The 26,472-nt window shown below is 31.2% G+C and overlaps 1 protein-coding gene across 5 annotated transcripts in view; it reads left to right on the top strand.

Annotated features, from left to right (window-relative positions):
• LOC142322336 (serine/threonine-protein phosphatase 2B catalytic subunit 2-like) overlaps nt 1–26,472 on the top strand; it is a 552,551-nt gene that overhangs the window by 316,774 nt on the left and 209,305 nt on the right. For all 5 annotated transcript variants that reach the window (XM_075361295.1, XM_075361299.1, XM_075361298.1 and 2 more), the window contains exon 3: nt 10,725–10,849. In XM_075361295.1, coding sequence (XP_075217410.1) covers nt 10,725–10,849 — 125 coding nt within the window. The remainder of the gene's footprint in view (nt 1–10,724; nt 10,850–26,472) is intronic.

Genomic DNA, 26,472 nt, shown 5'->3' with positions numbered 1-26,472 from the left:
ATAATCTATTGGTTCCTCTATTACCGGATTAACTTAACTCAGATATCTTATTGTTACACGGCCAATTAATTTGGGACCTTAAATTTATGTTATGCGAATGACATAAGATTATTATTTCTTTAATTCTAAGAAAGTAAAAATTTATTGCTTGTTAATTGTTATTTAAATATCCTTAATCGAAATTTAATTACGGTGTTATTAACTTCATTATTAATTGCTACCGTGTAGTTTCTTTCCGCTTAATAAAATAATATAATCGGTAAAAAAAAAAAAGTGTAATTGGTTTTATTTAATTTACGAAAAAATTATTATCGGGGAGTTTATTATTTTATCTTCTGTAATAATCGCAACATTATTAATTTTGTTAAAATGTCGAGTTGTTTCTTTTCCCGAATTAATAATCAATTTAATTGTGTTAAATTTCGGTTGAAAAACATCCTCTGCTCTTCATCGGATGGCGTTAGGAGTAAGGGAAGTGTTAGTAGTGTTCTCATTAGTTTTGTACCCCGCCCCTTGTCAACCTTTACCCTATCCGACGTGAAAATCCAATTAATTGATTCGTTCTCCCGGCCTGCGAACCGACCGTCTGAACTCTACCTCCTTATTTTACCTCTTTCTTCTTCGTTAAGTTCCCTTTTGCAAAATACGTAACTTACTTCGTACACACGTACATCTTGTTCTGGCAAGTTGATAACACGATTCCTCGGAGATGTTTGTTTGGCTAACTTGAAATCGGTTTATCTACGAATAATAATCAGCGTTATAATTAATGTACTCTGAACGAATTAATTCGTATGAAACTACTTCGTATCTATTTATATACGCGTGTATGTATTTTACAATATTGTTTATCTACCTACGATTTTGAAGTTAAATTTTACAATAATTATCATTAATTTACTTTTATTATGAATAATAAAATTATTACCGTTGCGGAATTTAATTAGCAGTAACTTGGTTTTATTTCTATTATTTTCTTGAATTTAAATTAACATGAAGGGTATAATAGGTAACACTCGCCCGATCAGGTGCCGATGTCATTCTTCATTTCCTCCGGGCCATTTTTAGAGGAAATACGGACCTCGAAAACTTTTTATGGAAGAACTTAGCATTTCTGTTTATCTATGAATCTTTTTCGTATATGTATGTGTGCATTGTATTTATTATGTTGACTGTGCGATAAATATCATTTTTAAACACTTTGCCTTGCTTTTTAATATAATACCGGTACAGTTTCACGATTGATGAAATTTTTATTTGTTTACTTATTTTATTTCTTTAAAGAAATAGTATCGGGTAGAACTAGATATCGGGTAGAACTTTTATTTAGTCGGGATCGGTTGGTACAGTTTTTTTTTTTCTTGAATTCAGTTATACAGCAAGGCAAACGTGTTCATCAAGCATGAATATGTTGTTAATTACTTTAAGATATTAGAGCTTCTTTTACCGTTTAAAATAATCCACGTTATTCAAATAGATTGGGTTTTTTTTTTAGTTGTTTATTACTCGTTTACGAAAAATAGAATTATAGCGAAATTAAAAATTGCATTAAGAACTGCGTTAAAAGTTTATTGTCATAGAACATCGAATCTTATTTTACTTATGTGTCTACCCTATTTTAACGCATATATGTAATTCTGTACATTTTTTTTTTTTTTTACTTACGTTTGAGAATAAAATTACAGTATTACTTTCGGTCGCACGTTGGGATTGGGGAGTGAAATTAAATTATCTTTACATTTTGAGGTATGAGAAGTACGAAAATACCATTAAATTAAAATGTAATTTCCTTATATATATATATATATATATATATATATATATATATATATATATATATATATATATATATATATTATGGCTCGAAAATCTCCAAAACTACTTGATCAATTTCATTGAAATTTGATTATGCTCTAACATTGTATCTGAAGTTGTGCGTGTGAAGATTGGTTTCGTCGATCGTCGTTCCTGCGTTACGCTCAATGTAACTTCGACAATAGATAAGATAACCTCAATTTGCGGTATTTTTTCGGTCGCTTGGTGAGATTGGGAGGTGAAAATATATTTTCGTTTGAACGTTTTGAGGTGTGATGATTATGAAAATGTCATTCCTGTGTTAACTATTTGGCTCAAAAATCTCCAAAACTACTCTATCAATTTCATTGAAATTTAGATATACTGTAGGAGTTTGTGTATCTGAACTTATGCTTGTAAAAATTTGATGAAGATTAGTCGAGGTCCAATATAACCTCAGTTTAAGTTACGATGACTTTGAATCGGTGTATTTTTCACACGCGCTTACGCAGTGAGTCAGGGCGATAAGTAAATTGAAACTTGATGCTTGTGTTTACGGTTTACTCTTTAATCAAACTGTGTAGTGCATCGTATTCTGAAAATCAGTGCGTTTCTGACCACGAAACAATGAGGACGTCGAAACTAAAAGTCGGTCTTCTTGCGCAGAACTGCGCAAGAGTTTTTTTACCTTTAAAAGGTTAACAATAAAGAATATCTGTTGGGATTTTTTTTTTATTTAATAACAACTTTTTTTGAATAGGGAGAAATGTCATGTGTTGAACGTCAGTAAACTTTTAAACTGTCTGAACTCGTCGAAAAATTTTAACGTAAACTTTTTGTTTACAATTTCTTTATTAAAGAATATTATTCCCTTTTCTTTTCTTTTAGTTGTTCAACGGTCGTGGTTATATCATATATTGTTTTTCTGATGTCTTTTCTTACGTTCTTTTAAAAATAAAACAGAATGCTTTCTTCTTGGAAAATCTTGAATATTGCAATTTTGTTTGGAGTGGAACAACTTTTCTTCGAGCGACAATATTTTTTTTTTAATTTAAAGCGAGATGAAGAGTGTTTTAATTCGTACTTTACCCTATTATTGCAAAACGGCTGTAACATTGTGCTGATGTTCATGTTATTTTATAAAACGATTAATATAATTTCATAAGAGTCGATTTAACAGTTGGCATCATTTTATTTTTATTTTTAAATCCACTACGTTCGAATTAGTATTTTACTGATCTCTTAATGTATTTTAATTTTATTGTTGTTTTAAAGGAAAAATGATAATTTGGTTATCATTTCACTGCTCAAGCTGCTACGACTAAGCAGTATTAGTACTAAATACGACCGCTGTTAAATGTTTTTTTAAAGACTCCTTATTTCTTTTCTTACACTTATCGAATAAGATTAATCTGTTTTCTACAGAGTTTTATAATTAATTTTAATGTTCGAGCCATTTTTTTCGCTACATTGTGTAAAATATATGATCGTGTATATTGTTCGTAAAAATATAATTATTACTTGGTATTCATTGTAGTCAAGGTGCGGTGTGAAAATTTATAGAAAAGTTTCATCTCTATAGTGAATGGAAAGTTGAAGTAGAGAAAAAATAATTCAAAAGTTGTCTTTCTGCCGCTTCTAATTTTATTAATAACTTTCGAGTCTAGAGCAGTGTAACAAATGACCTCCTGTAGTTTTAGAATTTATAATTAGATTTTTAAAAATAACTTCCAAGAAAACCGCTAATCGTTTATGACTGTATAAAAATTCTACTAATTTGTACTTTTAAATAATAGCAGTCTCAAAAAAGTTTTCATCTCCGAGTATATATATATATATTTTTTTTTCCCTACTTGCTTTTTTTATTTGGATTATATTGCCCCTACAGCATCCTGTAAACCCAATTGTAATTCGACATAAAATTATTTTTAATTATTTTAATGTAGATCGGACTCTCTTGAGACAGCAGTTTAATTAAACCCTAATAATTAGTGTAATCTATAATATACGATTTAAGTTTAAATGAGAATAAACACAGTTTTAAATTGTTTTGAATGGTTTTTGCAATTTTTGCTAAAATCCATTTTGTAGGATATTTAGCAAAACTGAATCTTTTTGTCATGAATAATTAATTGGTCTTAACTATCTCTTTTTTGTGTAGTTTTTATTTGTGATGTTTAAAGTATTTTAAACAATGATAAATTTTAGCAAAAGAAAAACAGTTATTTCGCGATGTTACATGCGACATGAAAAAGAGCGTTCCTCTTTGCATAGTTTTAGACGGCAATGCGTGCACGCACGCGCACACACGTATATTGCAGAATTGCATCCTAGTTTTGTTTGTAGGTTGATTTTCTCAAAGCGTGAGAAATGTACCGGAGAAAAAATCGGTAACTCAAAATGTTGACTCATTAAAACACTTCATTTTTCTGTCTCAAGATATCTCTTATTACCTTTTAGTATTTCTGTGCGCTAGAATCCATCACTGGGAACGAGTAACAAACCTAACAGGATGATACGGTTTCCCAGTTGCTAAAGTGTTTCTTTGTAACTGACATACAATTGTTTACTTATATGAAAAAAATATTTATTTATTACCAGCTGACCCGGCAATGCTTCGCCATTGCTATATTTGAGTATGTGTGTATATATATATATATATATATATTTACGTTGCGTATGAGAAAAATGCCATGCCTGACCGGGATTCGAACCCGGGACCTTCGGATGAAATACCGAGACGCTACCACTCCGCCACGGAGATCAGCTTTATATATTTGTTTTGTAATAATATTTATTTGATCCTTTATTTTAATAGTCCTTATATCTATAGTTCTATAAAAGGACTCTATAAACTACATATATAATTATTAATAGGACTATATTTATATAAATATAAAGGACTATATTATATCTATAGTCCTATAAATACAATATTCCTATATTATATTTTAATAGTCCTTTATTTTAGTAGTGATTGCGGGGGTTTTTTACTAAATAAATGTTACGGGTTCAAAAACGGAATATTTGATTAGCGATTTTTTTTAATTAATAATATTTTACTTCTCTGGTGTTAGAATTATTATCAGGCTACATTTTATGTTTAGATAACATTTCAGTCACCATTTAAAAAAAAAAATCTCTAATATATTTAAAATATTACAGTTTTCTTTTATCTGTCGGTGATAGACTTCTGATTTTAATTATGCTTTAAATTATTTGTATTTGACATTAAATTAAATTACGTGAAAATATTATTCACAGAAGTAAATTCAGTTTCATCAAAACATTCATTTTTGATCGTTATCATTTTTCTGTCTATTTTAAACGATCTTTGTTTATTGTAACAAAAGATTTTCGGTATAATTTTTAAAAGGATCGTTATTTAACAATTAGTAAAGTTCTGCGTTAAATAAATAAATTTATATTAATTATTTGTAGTATCGAACAAAATATTTGGTTATCCAGACAGAAATTTTGGTACTAAATAATTTTTTTTTTTTACTGTATCGAAGTGTATATTTGTTGCAGTTACACGTCTCAAGATAATAATTAGAATTTAATGTTGTGTGTGTATGTGTTTACTTGCGCGTGCGTAATTCAAGGAAGATTGTGACTGCAGATAAGAAAGAGTAAAACAAGGTGACATTTTCCTGAGGTTTGCTGAAAAGTTGCGGATCTTGTCATTTTATCCCATCTGTGGAAATGCTCTTTTTCTCTAGCCAGCCGTAAATTTTTTCCTCCCTGTAGTACTTTGTAACCCATTTTAAGATTAGCCTCGTTCCGTACGTTTTCTAATGTTATATCTTTTTCTGTGACATATCCAGACAACCGCACTAGTAGTATTTACACTCGGGTTGTTTCAATATTACGCCGTGTTCAGTGTGTTGATTTTTTTTGTTTGTCACTGTTTGATTCTGTTATTTTTAAATTAAGTTACATTCTAGTGTAAAATAGATAAATTTATTTAATTTATCTGTTATCTCTAGGTTAACATTCATTGTATTGTAATTTATTGAGAAAAAAATTGAAAGCAAAAATTGTAAACGTAGTATGTGTTCGTTGTTCGACAAGGACATTGAGAGTTATACTAACAAACATAAATATTTCTTATAAATGCAATTTATTACTGTAAAAACAAAAAATAAAATAAATAATAAACGTAATAATAATGATGACAATAAACAGATATAACATACGGAATAATAATTCAAATAAAAAGACAAAATTTATTTAATTACAGTTAAATTATGTATACTAATACAGTCCGATTTACTAAAAACGTTTATGAAGACTTAGAAATTAATTACATTAACAACAAGATAACAGTAGAAAAGTCTAAACTTCATACCGTTCACTTTCTGCAAATATTTTTACTTTTACTGTTTACAAAAGAACTTACCTTACACTTTATGAATAAATAGAAAACTGTCACTTATTTCTTTCTGTTAAACAATAACTCAACGTACAGTTTCTTGTATTCATCCACTGTCCACAGTGGTATACTCGTGACGTATTCTTCAGAGCTGTCAACCGCGTCAAACACGGCCTACAAAAACTACTCTGTTATCGCTTGTTATCACGACTGCGCCGAACTATACTGGCTCTGTCCGCCGGTCCCTGGTAGTATTTACATTCTCCGGCCAGCAAAATCAGTACCTGACTTATCACTTTAATATTGTTGAAACGTAAACGTTTCATCGTCCGCGCCCTTACGTTTGTCTATAAATTCTTATTCAGATCGTGTAAATCTTCTGGTCAAAGAAGAGCTTTTGGAAGGGCCATTGTCTTTATTACAAAGAACAAATCGTTAAACGGACCTGTTATTTTAAGAAAAGAACCCCTTTTAGTTCCTTCTAGATTCTTCTTTATTTTCTCTTTCTTTCTTAATTGAAAGAAACCTGTTACCTTGATATTTTATATTGATCTTGTTACAGTATCCTATAATATTAAATTTCTGTTATTATAATATTTACTGTTGAATGCTAATATAAATTTCACTTATAAGTTTAACGTAAATTCGTAAAAAGATATTTTCCGTTGTTTATATTACATACGCTTCTTGTTATAAGTTATCTTTACCGTTTATTAATCAGAGTATAAATAAATTAGTAGTTAATTTTACGTGCATGCTTGTAAGATTTTCTTTGTCTTCTATCATCTTTCATGAGCAGAAGTATTTGGAGTAAATATTGCACCTAACTGCCAACGTGAAATAATTCTTTCGAGTATCATCGAACATTTATAAATTCAAGTTTTGTTTTTATACGAAGTAATACAAATTTTTCACGGTGAATTATTTATCGTACACATTAGGTTATTCTAATAGTCTAGTTATTACTTCAAATCTTAAAACCGCAGCTGAATCTTTTTGTATTAAAGTGGTACGTAACTTAAGATTATTATTTTACGTGTATTGTATTATACGCCCTACATACATTTTATCGTATTACTTAATTTTTTTTTTTTAACGATACCAACCAAAAAGAGGAGATTCCCAGTTTTAATTTTTATCAAAGTTATTTTTTACCATATTACACTTCTCGCCGTTTTGATGATTCTTCTTTATTTTTTAAATGCATTTTTTTGGTCCGCTTTAGTTAAGTGAAACATTTTTAACGATAAAAACATAAACGATTGATTTATGTTCACGATTTGAGATTTTTTTGAATCATTACTTTAATATTAAATTGTTTATAGGTATAAGAGATTGTATTTTAGTATAGAAAATATTTTCGCGTTAAACAAAAAAAAAAATGATTTGAGAAAACAAGGTAAAAAATATATATTACGTATTCAAACATTCCTGTGAATCTTAATTCATGCTCGACGGTATTTTCAAATTACTTTTTTCACATTTTTATCAGGATAAAGGTTGTTTGCTTTTACGTTTCAGGTAAATGAACGGATTTTTTTTCATAGAGTGGTTTTTAATTTACCTTTTTTTTCTTACCTGTTATATTATAACAGAATTAACTTTGACCTCGCGTCACAAATTAAATTGAAGAAAATACTTTTTTAATTATTTTTAAATTTCCCTATATTTTTAATTGTGTTAAAATTTCAATTTTGTACGTTTAATTTTTGTAATTCGACGCTTATTTAAAAGATTAGATAAGTTAAAAATTCTTTAAGTTAGATTTTTGTTTTTTATTAAGTTAAATTAAATTTAACTTAGTGTAGTTTATATATTACTTTGGAACGATGCGTGTCACTCTCATAAGAAGAAGCCAAAATTTCGTTGTCGCATTTATTTTCTGTTCGATTAAATGTGCTATTAAAAGTCACTCTGTACGTGACACAAGTTAATGTAGCTATATATATATATACCGATGAGTGTAGTGACCTGGATTTAATTTGATTGTTTTTTAGCTTTTTTTTTTTTTTTATTAAAATAGATTTGATGTAATTACTTATAAATTTGTTTTGACAAGGCATCTGTGTTTATAGAAAAAGTTTTTTTTTCTTCATTTTAATAATTACACAGAATGTTTCGAAGAGAAGGTAGGGTTATTTAGAATATTATGTTCAAAGTCTTGTTAATGGAAAGTAATTGTCATTGTTTGTACCGCTGAAGAATATAAAAGGGCGGTGACGTTGTACGCGAACGTGAGTGGGTATTGTGAAAAGGACAGGGTGTGAAAGCCACATTGACCACGGCACATCGGCTACGAAAACACATCGCAAGCGCGCGCGCGCTCGCTCGCGCTAGCGCGAGAGAGTTGCTGCGGTCGAGCTAGCTGACGGCAACATTACAGAATTGAACTTCATAGCTGTTGTGTTGCGTGTACAACTCGGCCTGGATGGTCACACTTCGCCTAACAGCATCTCCTTCCTCACCCTTTCCTACAGCTCTTCAATATTTCTCCGCTTCCACCCCTGCGCATCATCCCTTAACTTCTTACCCGTTACAGCCGACTCCTTTTTTCTCTTTTTACATCCTTTGCTAATGGAACGTCTAAAATTAAAATACATATTTTGTGTACTCCTCCTTAATATTTCTACAGTTGTTATCCGTCATGTACCTTCATATTTCTTTTTTTGCTACGTATTGTTTATTTCTTTTTAGGAAAGAAAATAATAGTAAATCAAGGTTTTTTAAGCTAATTTATGATATAGTCGTAACCGACGGATACTTAATGATGAAGAGTATTTTTAATTTAATTTTCATATATCGCTTGAATAAATTTACACGTATAATAAATTGTCGCTTATATTTTTAAAAAGCAATTCTTTTAACGATTATCTTAATGAACATTACAGATGTTATTTTAATTTTAATTTTAATTTAACACCAAAATTTCGCTCGTGTTTCATTTAGTTTTCGATATCTTAGACAATTTAGTCCGTTATCGTTTAATCGAGTCGATTGTAGTCGTTCTTTATCGTTTAATATTTCAAAATAAGTTATAAAATATCAAACGCGTAACCAGCAGTAGAACGCTCTATCTTTCGTCATTGGAACATTTATTAGTTTTAAATACTATGAAATTACTTATCAACTTTTGCAATTCAAACATCAAATTTTAAAAATCTCTGTACTTAGCAATTTTACAAAAATAATCGGATTTTTCTGAATTAATTTGTAAGATTTAAACAAATTTATGTTGAAAAAAAAATGTTTGTTTGGAAAATCTGTGCCGATAATTACGGTTTTTGTTTCTTCTTTCAGTTGTCGTTTGTATTAGTAAGGTGTTAGCAGGATTTAATTATATCGGGTATAATCTTATCGTGTTTGTAATAAAAACCTCATTCGTCGTTAATTGTTGTTTTGATATTTAATTGTTAACTAATTGACGATCAGAATTCTTATACGAGGTGTGAAAAAAAATACGGTGAATAATTTTTTATTAAAAAAGTAATAAGGTTACATATAATTCGATTTAATCTCCTTCAAAGTACTGTCCTTGGCTAGCAATGCACTTATCCCAACGTTGACTCCATAACTGGAGGCATTTCTGGAAGGCGTCTTTCGGAAGGGCTTTCAGCTGCTCGGTCGTGGCCCTCTCAATGTCAGCAACGGTGTCAAAACGTTTTCCTTTAAGCACAGTTTTAATTTTTGGGAAGAGCCAAAAGTCGCATGGTGCTAAATCTGGTGAGTATGGCGGATGTGGACAGACAGGAACACCTTTTTCGGCCAAAACTCGCGAATGAGACGTGAGGTGTGACATGGCGCGTTGTCGTGGTGAAGAAGAAGCCATTGGTCCATTTTTCTGGTCACTTTCTTTGTACGTCGTTTCGCTTTGAACGGATCCGTACGAGATGTTAAGGTCTTCCGATAGCTCTCGAATAGTCATTCGCCTGTTTGAACGAACCATTGTTTCCACTTTTTGCACATTTTCAAATGTTTTTGAGGTTACTGGACGTCTCACACGCTGCTCGTCTTCAACAGACTCATTTCCGTTTTTAAATCGGTCATACCACTTGTCTTCAAAGTTACCGCATTATCGCCGTACACCGATTCTAACATTTCGTGAGCTTTTTTGGCAACTTAAAACAAAACTTAATGTTAATACGTTGTTCAAAATCCATGTTGCGCGTCAGACACGATAAACACAACCTCACTGTAGCGGCTCTGGCAGCTGACTGGCAAGCTCGAACGTGTTACAACTTGTCCCTGCCTGTCTCAGTTGATCACGCTATTGGACTTATTACAGCATATGGATTTAGCGTCGGCCGTTGCCGCTATAAAAATTCATTCACCGTATTTTTTGATCACACCTCGTATTTGGGAGAATATTTACTAGGTAAAATTGTATTGTGTGGTGTGTATTTTTATTTTCTATTTGTTTCGACCGGAGCACTTTTAAACGTAGTAATTTTAAGTGGATTTGTTGTTTTTACTAACAGTATTGAAGTAACCTTTTGTTGTTTGTATTTAAAAAAAAAACATTCTAACGACAGTTTTTTTATTTTATTTTTAATTTCAGTATGCGGGGACATACACGGACAGTTCTACGATTTGATGAAATTGTTCGAAGTCGGCGGTCCCCCGGCTAGCACCAAATACCTCTTCCTAGGCGATTATGTTGATAGAGGATATTTTAGTATAGAGGTAAGGTTATTCATTTCTATTGGTAATACATAATTTTAATAATTTTTTTTTCATATCCTACAAAATGTTTTGTTCTTTTATTATGAACGGCACTTTATGATTTTTCTATAGGTTAAATGGCCGTTTGTGTATACATACATATAATAGAAATGTGTTTGACAGCTATTTCTTGTCTTTTTGATGAAGATGGATATATAGAGACTGATACGTAAAGGTTTACACTCGTTAATAAATTGTTATTAAGTTTATCGGAAAGATATTATAACAATAAAATAATTAATATTTTATACCCTTTCGTAATCAGGTCTCTGTTTTGAAGTTATATGAGAAATGTTTAACCGGTTTAGTAAACGTGCGGTGTTAACAATTAAATACGATTTATTTACTTCTAGTCTTAAAAAATTAAAAAGAAAATTATCCTTCAAAATTTGAAATAAGCGTCTAGTATATATTCTACATGTTAGTAGTTTATATTAGGATTTAAATTATATCTATTTTCACCGAGTAATGTTAATTATGTTGAAGGTTATCGTAAACTTACAGAATTTTTCTTCTTTATTATTGTGCTTTAAAAAGTACTCGGCATTCGTTATTTTTGAAATATATTATTATGTAAACTACATCGATCGACGTAATTTATTAATTATTTACGTGTTCATTAAAATATTTTATTTTACGTCAGGTTAGTTGCTAACTCGTACCTGTCGTTGTTCAGCGAATAATACGTAAATATTAATTTGGAAAATATAAAGCTAAAGAAATATATAAAAATAAGAATTTGTATCTATAAATGAGAACAGTGTTTAAAGACTAACAAAAGCGACTACAGTACAAAAGTAAACATCATTACACAATAAAACGAAACTTCGCAATAGATTGTGTTGAAACAACTGGTATCGACAACTTTGAAGTTAATATGTGATCTAGTAAAATTATTACTAAATAACATGTTAAAATTATACTTAGAATCTTTAAAAGTCAATATTTTTTTCATTATTTGTTTGGGTTTAATGTAATTATAAAAGAACTACAGATGTTTACCTTGTCCTTAAAAGGATTAAGTCTATTTATTTGTTTAAGTTAATTCTTACGAGTTTAAAACCTTCCACGCACTCGATTTATTCGTTCTGCCTGAGCGATCTGTCTAGTAAGCGGTTTGTACGGTCTGCTGTTAATGTTAAATGGTACCGTAGAACCAAGGTTCATATCAAATTAAAATCGCAGCTATTTATAAACACAGACACGCACCTTTCTTTATAAATATAACGACCCAAAATCTCGGTCGAGTTCGTTAATGGGCAAAATCGGACCATTGGGATGGAAATGGGGGTCTTTTTCGAAAATAACAAAATATCGCTATAACTTTCTTATTAGGTAAAATATCGAATTCGTTTTAAAGTACCTACTATTCCGTGGATAATGGCCTAAAACTTATATTAGTAACGTTTATTTGATATCACCAACCATTGGCCTAGGAGGTGGAAGAAATTGGGTTTCGAAGACAAAAAAAATACCTCCCTTAACAGACTCAGTTTCGAATCGGTTTAAAGTGGTCGTTAATCCTCTAAACACGACCTAGAACGTTTGTCTGAAACAATTTTTGATATGACCAACCCTTACGGCAAGGGATGACCAAAATGTTACTGGAATTGTAAGAAGATGGGGTTTGTGTTATGCTAAACATGTGAAACTTTTTTTTACATGTAACCATTGTATCGAGTAAATTTGAAGTTTTTCTTAACTCTAAGGTGGAAATCTTTTTTGTTCCCTACTTAGCACCGGTGAGGTGAAATCTACCTCCGCCTTCCGGCGTGCCGAAAGGGATTTATTTTTAACGCTTTCTTGTTTTCTAATTTATTCAAGTCTTTAATTATTTACTGTACATATTGTACAAAATATATAGAAAAACTTGCTGCCTATCGTAAAGAAAACTAACGAATAATAAAACTCAAATTGAAGATGATGTTACAAATATTACTCGTACATAAATTGTGGTTTTTTTTTCATTCAATTTTCGAATTTGAAGACAGTATTGAAAAATATGCAAAAGAATTGTTAGAAAATGATACGACTCATCAGTGTTGTTCCCGTTGTTAAACCAAGATAAAATTGTGAAATAAAAACATTTTTCACGAATTAATATTTTAACTTCAGACTAGGTTGATGTCATCATATTCCTTTTTCATCTAAGCTAATATTTTATCCTGGATGTTTTTTTTTACTTCATCCTAAATTCTCAATTATCTATTTTTTTTTTCAAGTTATTGTTTAAATTTCAAGTGTTTTCTAAATAGCAGTAAAAATTAAGTAAAATTCATTCTTTTATTGTATTAATCAATTTTATTCTTTTTTGTTTTGATATTTTTAGTTTATTAAAAAATCATCAATTTGAGTATAAGAATCATTTAGTCTGAATTATTAACGAATGCCCTTATTTAATCTGTTCGCTTTCATTTTAACTATTTGACTAATTTAATTTGTTTATATATGTGAAGATTTTTTCCTTTGATTGGGTGTCCGTAAAAATGCTGTAAATGTGTAGCTACTTACATCTACCTACATTATTGTCCTACTACTTGGAAGTAGAATTTCTAAGTCGCATTGTTTATTAATTGTTAAAACAGAGAATTAGCGAGTGTTTTGTTACGCGTTTTAAATTTTTGGCAACTTGTTTAGGATAAGATTCAAAGTCTGATATTGTGTTGTAAGTTATTTGATGAAAAAGAATTTACGGCGTAGTCCAAATCTTGTAACAGTTTATTAGTTCAGCTATGTTGCAGTCCAAGTCGGTTTAATGTTGTGTCGGCGTTCATTGTTTATAATGTTTAACAGTTTCTAACCGTCACTCCTTTTTATTAAATTTATTCATTTTTTTAAAGCTCTTTTGTATTTCGTTGCCTATTTTTTAATATCACGGGGAAAAAATTAACTTCGGTTTTTTTATATTTCTCGACTTGCGTCCTGAGTCGAGTAACAGAAATCTTAGATAAAAAATCTTGTTGTCTGTAAGTGTTTTGGCGTCTATTTTTCTATCACAAACAATTTAATTTAAAAATCGTATTTGATTTATAGCAAGATTTGATTCAATCTTTTTTTTTTTTGGATCGGAAAGCGGAAAAACATTAATTTCCCATTCAGACTGCATCTCATGAAGCTTTATTTTTTATACATTAAAAAATATACTTTTTATAAGTCTATTCCTTAGCATTATTTGTATTATTTTTCTGTAAATAATTCGTATGATGGAACAGGACATTATATGATGAAAATATTTTCAACCTGTAGCTCGGGAATAGGAATAGTTTTTTTTCAAATACGAAAGATATTTTCATTAAAGTATTTTTAACTTCATTTTCAAATCCCACCCTCGATTAAACCTGATAGCAAATCTGAATTTTTCAGAATTATTTTATATCTTTGAAGTATATAAATCTTTCTTATATATTTTTCCTGTTAAAAGAAATTAACGTGTAGGGATGAAAATAATTTCCACTTTCAATGAACGAGGAAGGAGTTAAAATCTTTTGTTGAAACACCGGCGAAAGAAACGTTTGGCGATGTTGTTCCTACGAAAAAGTTTTTATTTAATAATAAATTTAAAAATTCAATATTCTGTTATTTATTTTTTGAATGTATTGCAAGTTAATTTATATAATCTTAATTAACGCTTCTTTCGCCGAGTGTTCTAGAAAGTTTATTTTCTGTGATTAAATTAAGTTATATTTTATTTCTAGGTTACGTGTCTCGAGAATCCCAATCGACATCGAAAATGACATACTCATTCTCTGACATAATAACATCCTATTTCAGACTTATTTTGAAAACGTATTGATGAAACGGTTTGCTTTGCGTTTTTACCGAGTCGAATGTATATTCAGCGTGCCAAGATGACATTCAGCTGTACATTGAAACCTTCACTTAGTTTTTACCGTAAGAACTGTGGTGTAATGAACATTTTATACTCTCAAAAAAAGAAACTTTCGATTTGTGCCACTTGTATTCTCATTACGTTCGCTACAACCATTAAAATGAGTGATACAAATGGTATAACACTAGAAGTTAATTAACTATTTTCTGACTTATAAAGTGCGGTTTATACATCGTCTCGGTACATGAAAGGTTCACTCTTAAAAGAAGGACTAGATATCGTATGGATATTTATGTTAAACAAAAATTAAAATTTTAAATAGATAAAACTGGTAATTTATTTCTAAAACCGATTGAGAAATACACTTAAAAATATAAATGATCGTAAGTAACTTTACGCAATCATTGAGGACGGAGACAATTGCTTTCTAAACGCCCTAAAAGTAAACAAATTTAATAAAAATAATTAAAATAAAACAGCCTACGCAACCATAAATTCACGAAATTATATTAAAAGCGCGGACACGTTGATTATTAGTTTATACCGTAAATTTCTTTTAAGATTTAATATATAATCAATCATACTCTTGGTTTGTTTTTGAATATGGGGTGTTCTGGTCCCAGATGTGACATCCCGTAGGCCCTGGCTTAAGTTCTCGAGATCCAAAGTGGTAATGCCACCATTACGGTTGATGTCATTAACTTTCTGAACATCTCTTTATCGCTCTTCAGATACTTTTGATCAGCGTTTCAGAACATATTTCTTTATTCCTACTTTAAAAAAAGTTTTAATTCGATCCAAAGGGTTATTGGTTTGCTTGGCATTTCTCCCGCCACCACCCCATTCGATCGCTCTAAAGCATAAGACCGAATGTCTGTGCCACAAACAGCTACTGATCTACGAAACAGTTTAGCGACCAGTGTCCTAACTAGCTGCTAGAGCTAACCTAAAAGCGGCAAAGGGTTGCGTATCATGTCATTTTTTTCTAATAAGTATTAGACATACGTAAATCCATTCTCTATCACAATTATGGAGAATTAACCCGCACGGTTTATCGTACTTGATGTAACAAAAAACTGTTGCAAACTTTTATTTCAGACGCGAGTGAAGACGGTTATTGAATTCGGACCTTCGCCGGTATATGTCGACAAACAAAAATAAGCTCTGGTGGGGTCGAATCGATAACTAGAAATTAAAGAAAAATCACCTGCTACCAATCTCTAAGTAAAATAGATTACGAGAAACCCTCGTAAAAAAAGGAAGTTTAAATTTAAGTCAAACATCACCTACGCTCGCTAACCTCGTCTAATTAACGTTAAATATACAAATTATATATGTTATTTTCAACATTGGAGGCGATCAGTCAAATTCACCGCATTCAGCATGTATTGATGGTGAAAGTTAAATAAAAATATTTAAAAAAAAAAAATTGAACAAAGGGCAAACCATCTGACCATTTATTTTTATCGTTATCGTTCATCCGTGCAGTTAACAAATTCTGTATATCCTGATTGACCCTTTCAATTTATAAAATGCTGAAAATTTGATTAAATGTTTTTATAAATGCGGGGAATTTGATTAATCGCCTCCAATGTTTGAGAATGACGTATATAATAACGTATATTTGTAATAAGACGAATGACTTATATATGTAACGTTAATTAGACAACGTGAGCGTAGGTTATGTTTGGCTTAAATTTAAACGTCCTTTTTTTACGAGGGTTTCTCATAATCTACCTTAGAGATTGGTATTGAGTGATATTTTTTTTTAATCTTTGGTTATCGTTTCGACCCCTACCATAGCTTATCTGTGTTTTTTGACATATATACCGACGAAGGTCCGAATAAGCAAATATTTCGGTCTTTCACCGACGTATTTGCTATGTGTCATTTCACCGGAGAATATCGACATTTGCCAGATATCGTTCTTTCACTGTAACATACTCGTATGTATATTCTGCTGTACTTCGTTCCTTCGCAGATAGTTATATTGCCGTTAGTTACAAGAATTTTACTTGTGTACCGTCTTGTCTAAATTTCAAAGAATTCAACGACGGTTGAATTTCAACTTGTAAATGGAATATTTATTTAAAAAAAATTAAAAAACAAAGAAAGGTATGCTTTCCATTAATCACACGGAGTTCAGCTCACGATTTCTGATGGAGGGTTTGTGTAGCTAGAGAATGGGTAGAATAAATATTAAATATTTCTAATATTTCCAAAATTGTTTCTAAATTTCTAAGTACCCAGTGACATTCATAGGACAGAGACGACGTTTTTTTTATTTATGAGAACTCAAAGTTAATATAAGTAATAGGTAAAATGGAGTATTATCGTATTTTTCCTTTAAGCTCGGAAAACTATTGTTAAGAAAACTTAAATGTGTTTGGTATGGAAACTTAGGAATCTTAAGAATTAATTTTTGGGATTTTAGGAACTAATAGGTTTTTTATCCCAAACCATCATAGTTCTCGATGTAGAAGCGTGATTACAGTAACAGTAATAAGGGGTTAACAAATTTTAAGAACTTTTTGGGAATTATTTTGTAAAGGTGAAAATCTGAGTTCTTATTAAATAGCGTAATCGAGAGGATTTTTGCTCTATTTTGGATGAACTGAAATAACATTAATTAACCTATTTTCTGTATAGAAAAGTGACTCGGGAATAAAATAAGGTGATTTTTTAGCGCTATTCTTTTCTTTTTTAAACTCTGAAGTTTCAAGTAATCGATAGCTTTATAACGCGAGTAAGTTCGAATGTTACGATTGACTGGTGTTGCGAGTCATATCATTCCTAGTGATTTCGCTAAATCTTTTATTATTAAAGGATTACAGCGTGTAATTTTAGCAACACGAATTTTTTTTATCCTTTGGTACAACAAGATAAATCGGCTTATTGAATTTACTAATTTTGACCTTGATCGGACGAGACATTTAGTCATTTACAAATTTAGAAAAGAATAAAATTTATGCAGTGGACTGGCTGGTCGTCTAGTATTCTTATTTTCTTATTACAACAGTCATTTCCCTCTCTCTCATTCTCCCTGTCTCTATTTGGAACCACCTACTAGTGTTAAAGTTGTTATAAACAACAGTTTAAAATATAAAGAAAGAAAGATTGAGGGGATTTACCGCTTTCATACTGGTGCCAAGTCAAGTACTATGTATTATTAAAAAGTTTGTTACCGGTTAAAAGTTAAGAAATTAAAAGAATTGTCTAATACCAATTAAGTTGTCTCTTACTAATGTAAGAGAGAATTTTGTGTACATGTTGCAAGACGCTCTAATTGTAATATGGAACATATCCTATGTTATACAGTGTAGTATTACTTTTTATCTATACTATTATATAAAGAGGAAGAAGGTTTTTGTTTGTTCGGGATAAACAAAACTACTCCATCAATCGCAATCTAATTTTTACCCATTTTTCTTGGCTTAACTGAAAAGGTTTTTTAGATATATTTCATGTTGATATATATATACTGTAAAACTGTAAATTAAAAAACAACCACTCACAAAATGATTTCCTGCCCGAGTGAATAGATGAAGCTACCCCTAACTCCAAATTGTTAATTTATAATTTAAAAAAAAGTTGAAGGTTCTAGTGAATAAAAAACCCCAACTGATATATGAATTGAATTAATGAACTGTGGTGATCTGTGAGTATCACTGTGTGAGCTCGGATTGAAGTGGATGATTCGTATGAATAATATTACAAAAATAATACGATTAAATTTACGTTAAATAAAATAATATTAAATAAATTAAAAAAATTTAATTTTAACAATAATGGGCTTCCCGTAGGGACTGGTGTGAGGCTACAGTGGTGAGGTATTCGAGCACCTCGTGGGAGGCTAGGCCAATCATCACCATTAACTGGTAACAGACAGGGTGCTCCTGGGGCGCTGTTCGGGAGGTGCAGTGGGGTGCTCTTATAGTATCTGAACAAACAGGCGTCCGATTTTCAAAATTCAAACGAGATATTTGTTAGTAGGTTGAAGGCTAACATTTGCGTGCATCAGGTACATTCTCGATGTAACAGATCACGGTTATTCAGAAATTGTATATATTCCAGGGAAGGGTTCAAGCCATCTACTGGAGGCCCTAGCTCCCTTGAAGGTTGAGATATTTAAAACATTTATTATTTCTTTGTCCTCAGGAAGGGTGAATTTGTGAATTAAGGAAAAAATAAATTAATCCTTTTTCTTCATTATTATACGAGGTGCGATCAAAAAATACGGTGAATAATTTTTTATTAAAAAAAGTAATAAGGTTACTTAGAATTCGATTTAATCTCCTTCCAAGTACTGTCCTTGGCTAGCAATGCACTTATTCCAACGTTGACTCCAATACTAGAGGCATTTCTGGAAGGCGTCTTTCGGAAGGGCGTTCAATTGCTCGGTCGTGGCCCTCTCAATGTCAGCAGGGGTGTCAAAACGTTTTCCTTTAAGCACAGTTTTAATTTTTGGGAAGAGCCAAAAGTCGCATGGTGCTAAATCCGGTGAGTATGGCGGATGTGGACAGACAGGAACACTTTTTTCGGCCAAAAACTCGCGAATGAGAAGCGAGGTGTGACACGGCGCGTTGTCGTGGTGAAGAAGGAAGCCATCGGTCCATTTTTCTGGTCGCTTTCTTCGTACGTCGTTTCGCAAACGTTGCAATACACCCTTATAAAATTCAGAGTTTACAGTTGTTCCCCTTGGAACGAACTCTGATCGCACTATGCCCTCACTATCGAAAAAAACAACGAGCATGACCTTGATGTTGGATTTTGACTGACGTGCCTTTTTAGGACGAGGAGATGAACTAGTTTTCCATTGGGAACTCTGCATTTTGGTCTCAGGGTCATAGCCACAGACCCAACTTTCATCTCCAGTTACAATTTTGGCCATGTAGTCCGGATCTGCATGAAGACGACCCTTCAACTCCATGCAAATTGACACACGATTTTCCTTCTGTTCATCTCACAAAAGTGTGGGAACAAATTTTGCACTCACTCGTCTCATTTGCAATTCATTAGTTAAAATGCTTCGAACGGATCCGTACGAGATGTTAAGGTCTTCCGATAGCTCTCGAATAGTCATTAACCTGTTTGAACGAACCATTGTTTCCACTTTTTGCACATTTTCAATTGTTTTTGAGGTTACTGGACGTCCCGCACGCTGCTCGTCTTCAAAAGACTCATTTCCGTTTTTAAATCGGTCATACCACTTGTACACAGTCTTCAAAGTTACCACATTATCGCCGTACACCGATTCTAACGTTTCGTGAGCTTCTTTGGCACTCTTTTGCAACTTAAAACAAAACTTAATGTTAATCCGTTGTTCAACCACCTGCCCAACCAACCTTGCCCTGAACAACCTGAGTCCCTGATTTGGCTTAAGGATTCGCCTGGGCTGACCTGAGCCCCCAGAGTCCAGGTTAGACGGCCGGCTAGTTTCTTATAATTTTCGTTTATTTACCATAACAGTTCATCATTTGTGGAAATCATTTTCCACACATCTCAATTCTGACTTCTTATTATTACCTGACAGGTTTTTTTCGATCTTCTTGATAGTATAATTAGTAGAGTTTTATTTATTGGATTTTCTTCACATTTTTTTTATCTGTTCGCTCCTGGTGTCTTTTCATACAACGGTTCGATGATTTTTCGTTAGTCTGTTATTATAAACAAACTTCATGCTAATCGTCCATGCTTAAATTATGAAATGACAACTCTCAACAGTTGTAAAAAAAGCCCGTAAGTGTTGATATTTTTGGATTACTAAAAAAAAATTTAATCCCAATAGTTTTGGAGACTTTCTTTAGTACACCAATGTAGACTTCATTCTGAAAACATTGGCAAACCATATGTTAAAAAAAATTCAATCGATAGAATATCGAGTATGACATGGTAAATTCACTGGGTCTGATGTTTATTGTTTTGCTTTACACGTGGCGCCAGAATTGTGGTGGGTGTTAGTCGGGAGTTTATATATCGATGTTTTCCATCAGTCTGGTAATTACGCCTGTGTCGTGCTTGTTTGATTTCGAAAATCTATTCTGAAAAGTGCAACTGCATAGTTAATTTTAAAAAATGTTACTTCGCTAATTGTTCATTATATTTAAGGATCTTTTGTATTAGACCCCTCCCTTGCGTTTTTCGTTGCATATTATAAATAAATTGATCTATTTATATTATTAATCGAAATAACAGTTATAAAATTAATTAAAACTTTTTTCTGTAGAATTGTATTTAATACTTACTACCAACTTAATTTTTTGCAATTATTTGGTCAATAAAAAAAACTTATTTTACACAGTACAGAATGCACTCTGCAACAATGTAATCGGTTTAATTTGGTGGTCAGAACTGTTTTATATCTTCCAGTTGTACCTCAAATAAGTTGTTTTTTGAGTCTCATTTCGATACAAAAAAAAACAAAAAAAACACCAATTTCACACCACAAGTAGTAGCATTAGATAGGATAAAATTGTTACCTTCTGATCCCGTACTCTTTTCTGTTCCGAGCCTTTGCAACCGCTTCCATCGATTGCAATGTTTGTTTGATTGCTCCCGTTTATGTCATTACGAAATTTTGTCAGCGGTTTACCGTGATATGTATGAAATTCTTACCAGGTAATTGTGGCAGTCGTACAACAACGACGTCGTACGAGTATCAAATGGTCGGAAATAATAGTTGTAGTCGGCTCATTACATTCAGTAATAATCCCTGGAAGGATTTCTTTTTTACGGTCGGCAACAACATATATGCTTTGAAGCAGGCTTTTTTTATTTCTAATATACCTCTGGAAGACCCATCACTTGGGGGTATATTCCATCGACGTTATAGTTACGTCGATGAACGGTAACGATAGAAGTTACGTGGGAGAAATAAAACAAATTACTTCTTTGGATAATTTAGGGCCGTCAATTTTCCTGTTACTTCGAAAAAAATACACTAGTAAAACCTCTTGCAGATCATTTGACAAGTCTGTTACATATCTACAGTCATTCCTAACTCATTCGCACAATATTTCGTACTTGTATACTTTTCGACCAGCAGTAAACATATGGAACAATCGTTTGAAAAAAATACGGTTACACTGAAGCCGTTTATCTATCTTTAAACATACTCTCAATATCGCCAACAATAATTTTATCCGACATATATAAAGCCCTTTCATGGACATTACTGCAGAAACGAACATCATGCAGAATTACTTTAATTAAAAGTGTTCCACTATTTTTTCCTTTGTACCAATTTCGCGTGATAATCGAGACAGCGATGGGATACGTTAAAAAACAAAATGAAAGTTATATCCACCCTGGTCCATGAAATTCCCTTCATTAGCGATTATTACATCCAGAGCACGCATAGACGTAAATAATATTGAAACAAGATAAGATAGCAGACGTGAGCAACTACGCCGTAGTGACATCATCGTAATATACTCTTGATAATAGACGATGGTTAATATTATAAAAAATAAATTACGAATTGATTTATAAATTAATGCGATGGATATTAATTTGAAATAAATAATCAATTACAGTCCAGTAACTGTGGCGGGGATCTAATGCAAAAGACTGTCTTTTCCAGCAATGTTTTGTAATAGAAGTAATTTTATTTTGCGTATATAGAGTAACAAAAAACGTTTCACAGTTAAAAATTATCTTTTACACAATATATATAATTTTGATGTGCAGTTTAATATGATATGAAATAAACTTATAAGTTTGCCTGTTACAATATGAAAGTTATAAATCTTAACTAAAACGTAGAATTGGTTCTACTAGCTAGAGCTGATGAAGAGCAGAACGCTAGTATTACGTGTGGGTGTCTGTCTATGAATTTTTCTGTACGATTTATATTTATTATTTTACTACACTATTAGTAAGTTTACGCGGTTATATTTACTACTTTTTGTGCGGTAAAAGAATGTGATTTATTCGTATAGCTCTATTTTTTACGTTTAGTAAGTTTTAAGTCTGTTCTATGCATGCGAATCGAGTAGCGGATTAAAATATTTTATTATATAGCTTTATAAGGTTATCGGGTCGATTTATGTGTACAATAACTGGACTCGACGATAAATTTTTGTAACACGTAAAAACATCAATTCCTCTTAACTGCTATACACTGTACGCTTCGTCGGATGTCGCGATTAATGAAAAAATTACATATGTAAAGTGTATGTTACTTAAATACAGTACGCCTTAAGGAATTAGTTATTTGGTAAACGAAACCCCTTGTAACTTTCTTCACGGTAACTGTTTTTATCCTTCGCTTTTTTACGTTAGCGATTTTACTTCCAGCCGATAATCTATGAACAGTTCTTCAAGTTCGTTAGAAATTAATCGAATATACCGTTCGATATTTTTAGAGGAGGAACTTTTATAGAAGTACTCGCAACACGACGTACTTCAGTACAAAACTTACACATATGTTTATTCCTTAACTCTTCTTTGGACTTCTCTTCCGACTTTTTGTTCTTGAAAAAAAATATTTATTTGTAATGCGGTTAAAAAACAAAAAAGTTAATTTTTGTAAATGATTTACTTATACGTTCTTCGATTAGAAGATTCTTCCTGCCTTTTGTATTTTATATATGACAATTTCTTTACGAAATATTTTGTCGTATTAACTTACGACCGAAGGAATGCGACTAAAGGAAACTATTTTCTTGGAGTAGGGCGATTAATTTCCCAAATTTTTTCTAAATTTCTTTGTTTTTAATGTAGAAAAGGAAATTCTTACTTTTGCTACCAATAAATAGGAAAAGTAGGTATTTCTTACACGTATAATATTTTAACAGCATCGTGTTAAAGTCGAATATATTACAATATTTTTTTTTTTTTCAATTAATGATGTGTCGACTTAAAACGCCTTAACGTGCATAATGAGTCCTTGAATCGATCGAAATCATTGACGCGATTGAAATAATTTTAGAGAAAAAATGTGCGACTTGTGATAATTTACTATTTATTCCCAGAAAGGTTATTTTGTGAAACACTTTTTTTTTTAGAAATTCTAAATTATTAAATTCTGGTAAAGGTTTCTTAAAAATCTGTCGTACTGGGATTCTGTATATAGAATTTAATAGGTGGAAATTAAGGAAAATAATAGAAAGGAAGAACTGTTATTTGTTTTTGTTCTTTTTTTATTAATATTTTTTACTTTGTTACTACATTATAAGAGAAATAATGCGTAGCGTTATAAAAGCAACAGAAATAGCTTTGTATTGTTATAACACACAGCTTGAACATAAAAGTAGTCTGTGCATGCTGTGAGAACTGTTGCTTCTATTATACGTTTAATGTTCATTCAGCATTAAATATATACGATAAAATAGCATATCTATAAGATAACATATATATATATATGTATATATATATATATATATATATATATATATATCATTGAAGATAGCACTATTATCTTCTTCCTTGAAGTTGTTTCGGTATTAACAAAAAATTACTCAATATTAACAATACTTTAATTTTTAATTAATTCACCTCATAAGTCCGAAAGTTGTGTTTGAGAATATGAGATAGAAATTTTGTGGTGAATAAAAAATACTGATAAATAACAATTAAAGCCTGAAAAGCTCTCTTTCCTCCTACGTTTTCCTCGTTCTTGGCTTAAAATCTCCTGCTGTAGAGGAACTTATCCCTTTTGGTTTTCCTTCCTTTCCGTTACTCTAGAATACCCTACGTTTTGTTTATTAAATACTGTCGAATTTACTGGTCGTAGATAAAAGTGCTCGTCAGTAAAATTGTGCAAACTTTTCTCACCTTTCCGACGGTGCCATTTTTTAGTAAAAAATAATAATTAAAGAAAAACTGAAAAAACCCATTTTTACAATAATCTGTTAATATAATAAAATTAGCCGCAACATATGTTTATAGAGTTTCGTATGTTTAATCCACATATCTTTAGGGGGAGGCTTTCCTAATGGTATCAAGCTTGGGAAAATCTTTTTCTCCCATTTCGACCCTCCAGATCTAATATGCCCGGCCTATATATTGTTTTTTTCTTTTTACATTAAATTTTATGCTTGTTTTGTTTGCTTAATTTTTTCTCGTGATGAAAATTCATTTCGGGTAGGCTTAACGTTTCGTTGTTCGCTTTTGGGTGTGTAAAATACGTTTCGCGATCAACCTTTTTGACGAAGTACAATTAATACTTAATCAGGATTTCATTCCTTAAGAAATTACTGTTAGCTCGTTATTCTTTATTAAATTTTGGCGGTTAGTTCCACTTTTTCACTTATAACAATTTGGAGTTGAGGTTTTTAGTATAATTTAAATATTCGTTAAAAGTTTTAAATCTGTTTAAAATATTTAAAGCATTTTTTAAATGTATTAGTTTTAAGTGCTAATCCTTGTTTTTTAAACGTATTTTTATCATCGAATGCAACTATAATTATGAAATGAAACTAAAAATTCTATTATATAAAAAATATGCTTATTATTGTGGGTTTTAGCTGCTAAACCGTGTCGAAATATGTAACATATATATCTAATAAATAAATGATGAAATTAAGATGGTAAAAAAAAAAATAAACCCTCTTACCGTTTGGAATAGGTGAGGTTATATTGGTATAGAATGCTATTACATCACGAAGGTCGTATAATATTGTATCTTCCTTCTCTTGATACTTTTTCGACGAAAATTACTTTCACTAAGAAAACTCTTCGCGCTTGAAAGTTTTACATCAAGCCGCTTTAGAAAACTTTTCTTTTGTTATCTCTTCCTCTTTCTCTGTCACTCTCTCTCTTTTTCTACCTCTCTTTAGCTCATAAAATTTTATTATCCTTAACCTAAGTTTAAATGAAGAAAAAAAGATGTTCTGTCATTTTAATATAACGAAATCGTACTGTGTTTCAAAATTAAATCGAGTTGATGCATTGTATATAATTATGAACGTGAATCTGCTGTATTTATTCATTAATACCGTAGTTTTATTTGTGGATGTAATAAAAATTCTCCATGAGTTTGCGGTTATGTATATCCGTCTGCTTCGCGATATTTTGTCCCGCTTCTAACGTTCATCATTAGTATTCATATTTTCATTATGAAAACTGTGTCGATACCTATAATTTGAACTCTTAATATTGAAATACTTGAAATCGTATAGTAAATACGTAAAATGAATCGTACCGATATAATTTTGCTACGATTTCTTTAGGTTTTTAATATCGTTGTTCGGTACATCATTTAGTTCGGGTTTAAAATTTATTGAATTCTTTGTTGAATAAATGCGTTTTCCCTCTAATGTCCGTAGTTAAACCGATTTCAAATGTTTACCAAGTCTTAAAATGAAGTTAACAACATTTTTTTTTACTAATGAAGAATAAAGATTGTGAATAGGGTTTTCTCAGACTGTGCGGCCTTAAGGGATGATTAGGAAGTGTAAAAATCTATTTTTTTGCAAAATTATTCGTGCTATGAAAAACGTTCGTATACAAACTCGACGGCGCAAGAATGTTATTTTTAACATATTAAAAACAATTTAGAATTACTTTACCGAAAATAAATTATCATTCTAGAAACAAATTAGTGCAGTTTGGAACATTTGTACATCATTTAACCAAAAGATTACTAATATAAGTTGAAAAGGTAACAAAATGCCGTATTTTTTTAAAAATAATACAGCAGATTGGACGTTTTTTTCGTGTAATTCTGCTTAGAATAGGTTTCATCATTACATTTTAGCTTATTCCCTCAGAGTAGGCTCAAATGATTAGCTTAAAATGAGTTTCTAAAAAC

Source organism: Lycorma delicatula, chromosome 3 (genome assembly GCF_047948215.1).
Source record: "Lycorma delicatula isolate Av1 chromosome 3, ASM4794821v1, whole genome shotgun sequence".
In the NCBI taxonomy this organism is placed as follows: Eukaryota; Metazoa; Arthropoda; class Insecta; order Hemiptera; family Fulgoridae; genus Lycorma; species Lycorma delicatula.
Note: the sequence above shows the minus strand (reverse complement) of the source record. Positions and strands in the feature narration are given on the sequence as shown.